This window comes from Manacus candei, unplaced genomic scaffold (genome assembly GCF_025592945.1).
Source record: "Manacus candei isolate 608988 ecotype Guabito, Panama unplaced genomic scaffold, ASM2559294v1 h1tg000050l, whole genome shotgun sequence".
NCBI classification, from domain to species: Eukaryota; Metazoa; Chordata; class Aves; order Passeriformes; family Pipridae; genus Manacus; species Manacus candei.
Genome location: NW_026138098.1, coordinates 5,191,053 through 5,202,186, shown reverse-complemented (window position 1 = coordinate 5,202,186; position 11,134 = coordinate 5,191,053). Strand labels below are relative to the sequence as shown.

Genomic DNA, 11,134 nt, shown 5'->3' with positions numbered 1-11,134 from the left:
GGGTTTGCCAGCCCCTTCTCTTTCTTATATAGGCCACAGTGTTACTCTAGAGTAAAGAAATCATCAAAATTATCATGCTGGATAAAGGAACAGCCCAGATCCTCATTTCCATGGGTTCATCCTTGAATATTGAACCAAGGCTGATGTTTTCTTGCCAGTGCTGCAGCTTCCCCTGTGACAAGCACAGCGTACAGTGCTGTTATGTTATTATGTTATTTCCTGAGTTTTCCATAATACATTAATATAAGTCCAATTCTCCAGTGAAATGAACCATGAACACAATTTATTGGTCTCTTTGGGTAGTCCCTCAACTAGTGAAGCCTTTTCAACCCTGCTTACAGTTTATTGTGGGGGAAGTGGAGAAAAGATGCTGTTTCCTTGATGCTACACCCATCCCTGCAGAGTTGACACCACAGGAGGCACCAATATGTTCTAAACTCCAGCAAGAGTTATAGGATAGAATCAGAGACTATGCTGAGATGGAATGGACCCATCAGGATCATCGAGTCCAACTCCTGGCCCTGGATCCCCAAGGATCTCTCCATTGGATTTCTAATGTATCTAAGATCAGGAGACATCAGAAATTACATCTAACTGCAAGAGCATCCTGTGCTCTTACTCATGTTTGACTTCTTGAGCTCACATAGATGTGGAATAACAGTGGCAAGTCATCCAGGGTGTGGGTGGCAGCAGGGGTGTGTGTCACAGGCTGCTGGGGCACTGCACACTTAGGGATGCTTCATTTTTTACATCTGATTTAACTCCCCAAGTGAAAAGGCCCAGCTCTTCAGCCCTTCTGCATTTCCAGTGTGGACAGGTTTCCTTGGAGCCTCATCCGAGCTCTTGAGTTGGCTCCTTGTTCTCAGACACCCTCCTGAGGAACCCACCCCAATGAGGCTGTTTCTGGGCTTCCATGGGAATTTGGCCCAAGCAAGGCTGGACCACAGATCCCACCCATCCCAGCATCCCATCACCCTTTTCCACTAAAGCCTTCACTGCCCAATTAGCCCAGAGCCTCATTACCTGATGCAGTTCTTCCCTCAAGCCATGTTTTTTCTTACAGGGATTACAACTTCCCTGCTCCATTTGACTGATTTATTTAAAAAAATCTCCTTTTTTTTCCAACACACAAAAATAGAATTAGAGAACAACAGGAGTACAAAGAAATACAAATGATGGCCTCCATGTACACATTGAATCATCACCTTAAACAGTCTCTGAAGAAAGGTTCTGGCAATGGAATGGGATCCTTTCACTGAGCTGTCCATGGATTTCCCCAAAGCAGGACCCAGGTGAGCTAACAAAGGCTATTCTGGGAAAGCTTGAAGCACCTGCAGCCTCCTGGGGTTCTCGTTTTTCTGTTTTCCTGCATTTCCAGGGTCCTGCAATGGGATATTGTCCCAGGAGAAACAGTCTCAAGGTGAAAATACAGAGCTCGGCTCATAAAGTTGCATCTGGAACTTTGTATCCTGAAGAAGAAGAAAATGCGGGTTGAGTGAAATCATTTCTTGCCCAGCTCTGAGGTCCAGTGTCTTCACTGTGTTTTGGAAAGGCTCCTCTGGCTCTTCCTATGTACAAGTGTGTGCCCATGCCTTGGAGAATGAATATCACAGTCCAAAGGCAGCTTGACCCCTCTGATAGGATCCTACTCACTTTAAAAAAGAAACAAGAGTTATAATTTAAATGTCTTCTTACTCGATACCCCTGGAAAATAATAACATGAACAAAGAGATTCTGAAAAATTTTAAATGGTGTTTCAGAATAGTGATTTCTCTTATGTAAAAGTGATTTTTTTTCTTGTATGAAACTTTTCTTTCAAAAAGGGAATTAATAAACAATAAATTTATCTACATAAACCTACACAGGATATTGACTGATAAGTTCAGTTTGCTCTTTCCTTCACTCCAAATCTACTGAAGTTGGATATTTGTAAACCAGATACTTTGTAATATACTTTATTACATTTGAGGCCAAGAAAAACTTGGCTTGTACAGCTGAATCTTCACTTCCATCAGGAGCTTGAATCTCTGAAATGCTTTCAGTTCTTAGACAGTTTATGTAGCATTTTTTTGTCAACACGGCCCCATTATAATGCACAAAAAAAAATGAATTATACAGATTTCTATTTGGGGTTATTTTCTTGTAAGAAACAACGATAATATTTTTAGTTTTTTACTTAAGAAAGATGTAATTTGGTCATAAATGAGGAAGAGCCAGGAAGAAACAGAGAGCCAGGAAGGAAAGGCAAGAGTTTATATTTGTTTTCTTCAAAAAACAAGAGGAAAACAAAAGCAGAGAGCAGGCATCAGGTATTAATAAGCAAAGGGAGGGTTGACCAAAATCCTCTCATTTGAAGTATTAAATAAAAAGCTCAGACCTCACCACCGTGGCTGCAGCCCATTGGTGCCACGTTGCATTTTCCCAAAGCTTCCTAAAAAGTGCTTTTATGAGATGCTGTGGATAAATCCGAGGTGTTTTCTATGGCAGCCACAAACACAGGTGCCTTGGGAAGCCACAGGGTGTGTTAGAGGCTGTGCTGGGGGCAGAGGTCGAGTGGCACCAGAACACCCACACCACAGGCCACCAAGCTCCCCACAGGAGATGGGCAAAGGTATGAGCAGGAAAACCAGCAATTAAGGAGCTCCTCAGCAGGGACCTGGCTTAATTTGAGATGCTTGATTAAATGTGGAATTCTTTGTACAAGTTCTGTCTGCTCCACAGGCTGACACAAAGATGAGCTTGTGTTTTTGGGGAAAAAAAAAAGGGTTTTTATTTAGGAGCACTGCAGGGGATGGAGGGCTGGGTGAGCTGTATGCCAGCCTCACATTCCCTGGGAGCAGGGGCTGGGGTGAGGGCACATCCCTCTGGCTCTGTCATAGAACCAGAGAGTCACAGAATGGTTGGGTTGGAAGGGACCTTAAAGCTCATCCAGTTCCACTCCCTGCCATGGGCAGGGACACCTTCCACTAGCCCAGGTTGCTCCAAGCCCTGTCCAACCTGGCCTTGGACACTTCCAGGGATGGGGCAGTCACAGCTTCTCTGGGCAACCTGTGCCAGGGCCTCACCACCCTCACACCCAACAATTCCTTCCCAATATCCCATCTATCCCTGCTCTGTGACAGTGTGAAGTCATTTCCCCTTGTCCTGTCCCTCCAGGCCCTTGTCCCAAGTCCCTCTCCACCTCTCTTGGCACCACTTCAGGCAGTGGAAGGGGCTCTAAGGTGTCCCTGGATCCTTCTCGTCTCCAGGCTGAACAATTCCTCTCAGCCTGTCTCTTTGGAGCATCTTCAGGCATATCTGGGACATCCAGGCTTGAAAATCATCACTTACCTTCCTGAACCCAGCCAGGAGGGCTGTGACTGGCAGGGAACTCTGCTTTAATCCTGGCCATGGAAAGGTGAGAAAACCACACTGGACACCTGCATGGCAGGAGGTTAAAGCCTTTCCAAGGTGGTGGGAAGAGACAGTGAAAAAAGGAGGGAAAGCAGCATCCACAGCCAGCCCTGCAGGCAGCACCCACACCCCTCCCGTCCTCCCGCACCTCCCTGTAATTATCGATTTTACATAAAAACTTACATTTAAACGTTACAAAAATACTCCTCTCTCGTGCCTCAGTGTACCTGGGTGCGCCCGGGGGGCTCCAGTCAGGGCTGGCCCCCGGCGCGGCCATACAGGGTGGCATCGGGGCCAGGGGGACACGCCACCCCCGCGCCCCCGCCGCCGCCCCCGGCCGCCTCCGCCGCTCCGGCCCCCTCCGCCCGCCGCCTCCTCCTCCTCCTGAAATTCCCGTTATCGAACATCTTCTCGCAGTTGGGGTCGAGGGTCCAGTAGTTGCCTTTGCCTGCGGAGAGAGGAGGATCCGTCGGGGCTTCCGCCGTCCGGGGGTGCCCTTCACAGGATCACAGAATCCACGAGGTTGGAAGAGACCTCCGAGATCATCGAGCCCAACCTCTGACCTGACACCACCTTCTCTACTAAACCGTGGCGCTGAGTGCCACATCCAATCTCACTCCAAGATCGTCGAGTACACCCTGTGCCCGATGCCCACCTTGCCACCCAGCCCAGAGCGCTGAGTGCCACGTCCAGTCGTTCCTTGGACACCTCCAGGGATGGAGACTCCATCACCTCCCTGGGCAATCATCCATCACCTCCCCTTCCAACGTCCAAACGCTCTCTTTGCAAAGAATTTCTTCCTACCTTCTTTCTACCTTCTCTGGCGCAGCTTAAGCCCGTGCCCTCTTGTCCCAAGCCTGTGCCCTCTCGTGCTTACCCGGGTCGTCCTGGTCCCGCGGCACCTTCCTGAAGCAGTCGTTGAGGGAGAGGTTGTGTCGGATGGAGTTCTGCCAGCCGGCCCTGCCGCGCCGGTAGAAGGGGAAGTTCTCCGCCACGAACTGGTAGATCTGGCTGAGGGTGCGGCGGCGGCCGGGCGCGCTGTGCAGGGCCATGGCGATCAGCGCCGAGTACGAGTAGGGCGGCCGGGCCGGGGACAGCGGGGACAGCGGGGACAGCGGGGACATCCCCGGCCACCCCCGGCCCGCGCCCGCGGGGCCCGGCGGCAGCACCGCCCCGGCGGGCGGGCACGGGGAGCAGGGGCCGCCCGGCCACAGGGACGGGCTGGCGGCGGGATGCGCGGGGGGCCGGGGCGCCGGGAAGGGAGCGGAGCATCCCGCGGCATCCAGCAGGTCCCGGGCGAGCGGCGGCGGCGGCGCGGGCGGCCCGAAGGGGTGCATTGTGCGGGGGCAGCGCGGGGCCCGACCGACCCCCGCTTAAGTACCGCCTAAGGACCGCGTAAGGACCGCCCGCCGCCGCCGGACCCCCCGAGGGACCCCCTCCCGCCCCTCCGCCCCAGCACGGCCCGCCCCGCCCCGCACAGCCCGGCCGGTGCGGGGGCAGCGGGATCGGAGCGCACGGGGGATGGGGAGATGGGGAGATGGGGAGGCGGGGGGGTTCCTGGGGAAACGGGGAGGATTTGGGAGTAACAGGCGGGTGGGATCTGAGCACAGGAGGGACGTGCACCTGTTGGAGCAAGTCCGGAGGAGGCACCAAGATGATCAGAGGGATGGAGCAGCTCTTCTGTGAGAGAGAACTTGTCATTGTTCAGCCTGGAATAGAGAAGGTTTTGGGGTGACCCAGTTGTGGCCCTCCAGGACCTGGAACGAGCCCACAAGAAAGATGGGGAGAAACTACAAGGGGGAATGGCTTCACACTGCCAAAGAGTAGGTTTATACAGGATATTGTGAAGAAATTGTTCCCTGTGAGGGTGGTGAGGCCCTGGCACAGGTTGCCCAGAGAACCTGTGGCTGCTCCATCTCTAGAGGTGTTCAAAGCCAGGTTGGATGAGGCTTGGAGCAACCTGGGATAGTGGAAGGTATAACTGCCTATGGCAAGGGGTGGAACAACATGATCTTAAGATCCCTTCCAACCCAAACTCTTCTAGGATTCTATGATTCTATGAATTTGGGAAAACCAGACCCAGCTGATCCCACCTTCTGTATTCTTCCAATTGAACAAACAAAATCTCATAACCCCAAGAGCCTCATCATGTAGCAAGGAAATTACCAGCAAGTCAGGAAAAGGGATAAAGGTAAGCAAGTACATATGCACATTGCAAAATTAAAAAGAGCCTTTATACCATTTGCAAGGTATTAATCTGAATATCAGTTACTGCAGGCATTTTTATAGAAGATCTACCTTCAAATCTCAAAAGTGTGAGGGGCAATATTCCTTCCATTTCAAAGAAAATAACTCAGGAAACAACCTGACCCCTAACATTAAAGTTATTTAATTTCCCTGCTGTCAGTGATTACCTGGAGATATCCAGCAGCAAATTGACCTCCAGCATGGCTGCCTGTGGATGTTGCTGTTTTGTTTTCCATGGCATTGCTTATCTGTGTGTCAGGAAAAGGTGTAACTTGTGTTTGTATCCATCATATTGAAGTAGAGCAGCAGAGTGATACTATTTGTATTAGTCTAGTGCCTCGTGGCAAACTTCATGTGGGTTGGCTGAATTTTTGTGTAAGTTGTAGACATCTACCATGCAAACAAGAGGATTTGTTTCATATATTTTCCAAACATACCAATTTACAAGCCCACAGAGAGCTCATTAAATTGTCCCCTTCTCAACTGAGCTGACACCCGAGGACACAAAACCACATATTTATTAATGCTGACTTCTTTTTGCTTTGCAGGAAACCTTTTACTAGGAAGCAGCAATCCCTGGTAAACACCCAAACATAATTTAACTCCTTGATGATATTCTAACCCACAGGAAAAATACTTCTTATTAAAGAATGTGAAGCTTTTTACAACCTTTTTTCCATTTCTTTACCATTTCACCTGGAATGACAGGGTGAGGAGCGTGTCAAGGGGGCATGAGGGGAGAACTCATCGCAGTTACAACTTCCTAGGGAGGGGCAGAGGAAGGACAGGAACTGATCTCTGCTCTGTAGGGACCAGGGACAGGACCCAGGGAATGGCCTCAAGTTGTGTCAAGGGCAGGTTTAGGTTGGATCTCAGAAAAAGGTTCTTTCCCCAGAGGGTGGTTGGGCACTGAACAGGCTCCCCAGGGCAGTGGGCACAGCACCAAGGCTGCCAGAGCTCAAGGAGTGTTTGGATGATGCTCTCAGGCACAGTGTGACTCTTGGGGAGGGTCCTGTGCCGGGCTAAGGGTTGGACTCGATGATCCTTGTGGGTCCCTTCCAACTCGGGATATTCTGTGATTCTGGGCACAAGTTCTGTTGTAGCTTTGGCAAGTCTCTGATACACTTTTTAAACGCTGCAGTCGCTTAACGGGACCTTTTCCAGCAGCTTTTCCATCCTCGCGTCCTTCATCTCTCGGGCGACGCGCTCGTTCCCAGCGACGCCCGACAAAAAGCGCGAGTGGTCTGAGGAACGGGATTTAGAGCTGACTTATCCCGGCGTCATTCCCAGGGAAAAGCAGGCGGGTTTGGTCAATCGTGGGCCGGCGATGCCATCTAGTGGCACCGGGACCGGCTCCGGGAGCTGCGGGGTGTCCGCCCCCCTCCTCCTCCCGCGGGCACCCATCCCGCCCTTCTGTGCCATAAAGCCCAAAAATTGGGGTGCGTTAGCGAGCCAGCAGGAAAGACAGGCGGATTTCTAACCGATATTGGCTTGGAAGGGACTTCAAAGCCCATCCAGTCCCACCCCCTGCCATGGGCAGGGACACCTTCCACTAGCCCAGGTTGCTCCAAGCCCCGTCCAACCTGGCCTTGGACACTCCCAGGGATGGGGCAGCCACACCTTCTCTGGGCAACCTGTGCCAGGGCCTCCCCACCCTCACAGGAAGGATTTCTTCCCAATATCCCATCTACCTGTCAGTTCCAAGCCATTCCCATTTGTTCTGTCCCTACACGTCCTTGTCAAAAGCCTCTCCAGCTTTCAATTATTTATCTCCAGCCTCAATTATTTATCACTACAAGTCTATCTGAGACCTTACATTTTTTGAAAATGTCCTGGCAAAGAAAAAGAATTCCAGGCAGCACAGTTCCTCCTCATGGCACCATCCCTCATGGATTAACTCCTCTGCATCGTGGGAATAAATTCCCTGTTTATTCCTCTACTCAAAATAGTTACAGTAAACCTGAAGGAGTGGAGTTTACAGAGGCTGGTTGGGAGATTTAAATACAATAAATCACCTCAACAGAGCCTTCAATACTTTCCTGATGAAGCTGATTGAAATGTGGGTGTTTTGCACCAAAAGTGTCACTTTGATTTCTCTGGAAATACCAGATGTTGGAATAAACTCCTCTCATTTCAAATAAGAGGTGGAGAGAGTGAAATACAAACACATGATGAGAAAGAACAAGCAAGTCATCTAAAATAAAGCATCCAGAGTTTATCAAAACAGAAAGAAAACATCATAAATAGAAATCTGAGTATTATTTTGACTTCAATACAACCATGCTTACTTGGTATAATAATTGTTAGCAAATAAATAAATATTAGCTACAGTTTTCAGGTCAATAATGACAATAATTAGGTAACAAATGGATATTTTCCACGTCAATCAGTCTGTGGCAATTAATCAAATTAGTTACAAAATTAGAATTCATTTAATGTCAGCAATTATGGTTTAATCCTGAAATGCTTCTCTTCAAAAGAAGCCCATAAGACAGACAAATCCATAGGTTTGCCATATTTAAATTTCACACTGTATTCTCATTTATTTTGATATCTAACTCCTGGCAGGTGAGGGAGCCCCTTTTCATGACCCTGTGTTAAGAATGGCTTCAAGAAGAGAAATGTTACATACATATTTCAGCCTTTTATATCTCAAAATAATAGAATTTGCATAGACCAAAGGTTTTGGCATTGAATTTAAATCCTTAGGTGTTGTGTTCGGATTATTTGAATTCATATTCTTTACATGGCTAAATTGTTTCATTCATATGCTCTTCTGATTGTTCATGAGCATTTATGGCCTGGATTTCATCCTATTTTTTTTTCTACCTTTATCAAAGTTTGCCTTTTGACATTTAACGCAATCAGTTCATTTTCTTCCTCCCATCCATCAACAAAAGCTGTAAGAGCAATTTTTATTTAATAAAAAGCTTTGAAACTCCAGAGTGTTCTTTTAGAAGCTTCTAAAAAGTTTCTAATTTATTTAAAAAAAAAAAAAAAGTATGAAAACTAAGCTTTTCTCTTCCATTTATTGAAAAAAAAGCAAGTAATTTAGATTTCACTTGCTTACCTTGGATGGAGAAGAGACATTACAGTTACATTGTAACTTTGTATCAGTGCTCATCTTCTGCAATTAATGGGAATTTAGGGGGAGAGAGGTTCCTCCCTGGTCTTCCATAGACTTTGCCACCCAAGGCTTTTCAAGGTTAGGTTGGCTATCAGGAAAAATTTATTCACTGGAAGGGTTCTCAAACACTGCCCATGGAAATCACCCTGCCTGGAGGGATTTAACAGACATGTGGATGTGGCACTTGAGGACATTAAAGCCTTGGAAGTACCTTAATGGTTGGAGTCAATGCTCTTTTCCAGCCTAAACGATTCCATGGTTCTACATACAGAAGCTTTTAGCATCAGCAGATGTTAAATTATAAAACTCACTATAACAGCTCATCTATTTACCACATATAAGTGATTTAATTTCCTAATTCCATCCCCCTGCCATGGGCAGGGCCACTTTCCACTACTCCAGGTTGCTCACAAATGGTCTGCAGGAAATTTCTCATATTTCAGTTCATATTAAATACCTAAAGCCCTTTTCTATTTTTTTTACCAGTAGATGTAGAAATTAGTTTTGAAAACAGCAAAGGAGCTGCAACTACAGAAAATTAACTTTTGGGCAAGTGATGAGCACAGAAAAGAGAAGACATGGCCTGTAGCAACAAAGACTGCATATAACACCCATCTATCTTCTTAAATGAGTGTGTTTAATTCCTCAGTAAGCAGCTCCTTCTTTTCTCAGCTGAGAAAGAATTAATCTCTGCTTAAGAAAACCAGGACTTTATTTAAAAAAAAAAATAAATTAAAAAACAAGGAGCCACCAGCAATATTTTGTTTTAACATTTCTGAAGTTTACCAAAGACATATATAAATTGTCCCTTATAAATTTATAAGCTGCACATACAAACTGATGCTTTTATATAAAAAAATAGAGCTTAGTTTTGCTCCTTTCTGGGTAAAATATTCCAGCTTGACAAGCACAAGCACAAAATAGTATTAATATCCTCACATCATGACAAGATCATACATTTCTTCATTAAGTTTTCCTTCACACTGCTCAGACTTCGGTCATTTATTTTTTTCTTTCTCATTAAAATGATCAGAGATCAAGACCTGGAATTCAGAAGGAGCTGTATTGAAAAACAAATTCCCTGCAGCCTCATTAAGGAGCAAAGGTGATCCCAATCACTCACCAGCAATTTGAAGAGGAGCAATATTCCAGGAGGCAGCTCCAGCAAGCTCTCCCTGCCTTCCCTAATGTCTGGACTATAAAGAGCCAGCCAGGAAAATCTATATAAAAAAAAAAAAGAAGTGGAAAATGCATTGATTTATTTACCTTCTTTTAAATTAAATACTTTTTTCTTCCATTCCAGAGAGTTGAGTTGTTTAGCAAAATCTCTGATTTTATGCTCTGCATGTGCAGTATATTTTTCAGACCAGAGTGTTTAATATGTTACTGGTACTGTGTTTCACCTATTTCCACCTAAAACTCCAGCCAGCTTTAGTACTGTGACCTCAAAAAACTCTCTTAAATTATGGTTATCACCTTTCACAAATATCTAAAACCACTTAAAATAACTTTTTCAGACATAACAGGATTCCATCTGCTTTTATTGAGGAAAAATGTAAAGAAATAATATTGTATTAATTTTATGGAAATTAATTAATTTAATATATGTAAATAAGGTGCTTGTTTATGACTATGTGGCCCAAATAATAGTACAAACCTTTCAGAAGTCAGCACCTAAATGAAAATCACAGCTCAGGGAAAGGTTTTTTGTGGCTGTGGAAGAGGACACTTTGTGTGTTTGTGAGTAAAAGAACAAAGAAGATGAAAGATTTCTTTTTCATCTTTAGTGAGAACATCACATTTGTCACAAAATTCCCAACCACCTCTCCTGGGTCCCTGTCTTGGCGGTTTTCCCAGAGGGAATTACCACACACTGGGAGTCCTGCAGCAGAGAGGGAAGTGTTCAGGGAGCATCATCTGATGCTGCAACAGATCCCAAAGCAACCCCATTATTGATTCTGCAGGGCTGGTGTTTTCCATTTGTTATTAAGTAGGTTATTCATTACTGCAAAATGCCTGTTTAATGGAAAGACAGAGCAGGGAATGTCTCCTCGAGGAGCTGCTTTGGTTCTGAGAGGCTTTTATGAGTGTTTACATCACACTCAGTGATTTATTCTCAGATTGGCTGAGTCTTGCTGTGCTGGACCATGGACAAAACCCATTTGTTTCTCCAGCCAGGAAGCCCATCCATCAAAGAGTGGAAGAGGGATTCAGGTTGCCAACTGGGAGCTGGGCAGAGTGGAGAGCTGGATATCTGCTCAGCCAGGGATGCCAGCTTGTCCACATTCCTGATTTCCACCCAGATTCTGCTGAAATAATGGAAAAAAATCTTTTTGGTGGTGTTATGTACACAGTCCAACCTCATTC

General features: G+C 46.3%; 1 protein-coding gene across 1 annotated transcript; it reads right to left on the bottom strand.

Annotated features, from left to right (window-relative positions):
• Positions 1-1,185: 1,185 nt before the first annotated feature.
• Positions 1,186-4,517, bottom strand: FOXI2 (forkhead box I2). Its single transcript, XM_051799574.1, has 3 exons — positions 4,271-4,517; positions 3,577-3,841; positions 1,186-1,469 (listed from the first exon to the last, which is right to left on the bottom strand). Exons 1-2 carry the CDS (start codon positions 4,515-4,517, stop codon positions 3,645-3,647), a joined length of 444 nt encoding a protein of 147 aa, XP_051655534.1. The 3' UTR covers positions 1,186-1,469; positions 3,577-3,644.
• Positions 4,518-11,134: the final 6,617 nt, after the last annotated feature.

Coding starts and splice junctions, on each gene's coding strand:
- FOXI2 (XM_051799574.1), bottom strand. CDS start 4,517: ATGTCCCCGCTGTCCCCGCTGTCCCCGCTGTCCCCGGCCCGGCCGCCC. Junction 3,842..4,270: donor GCGGGACCAGGACGACCCGG/GTAAGCACGAGA, acceptor CTCTCTCCGCAG/GCAAAGGCAACTACTGGACC.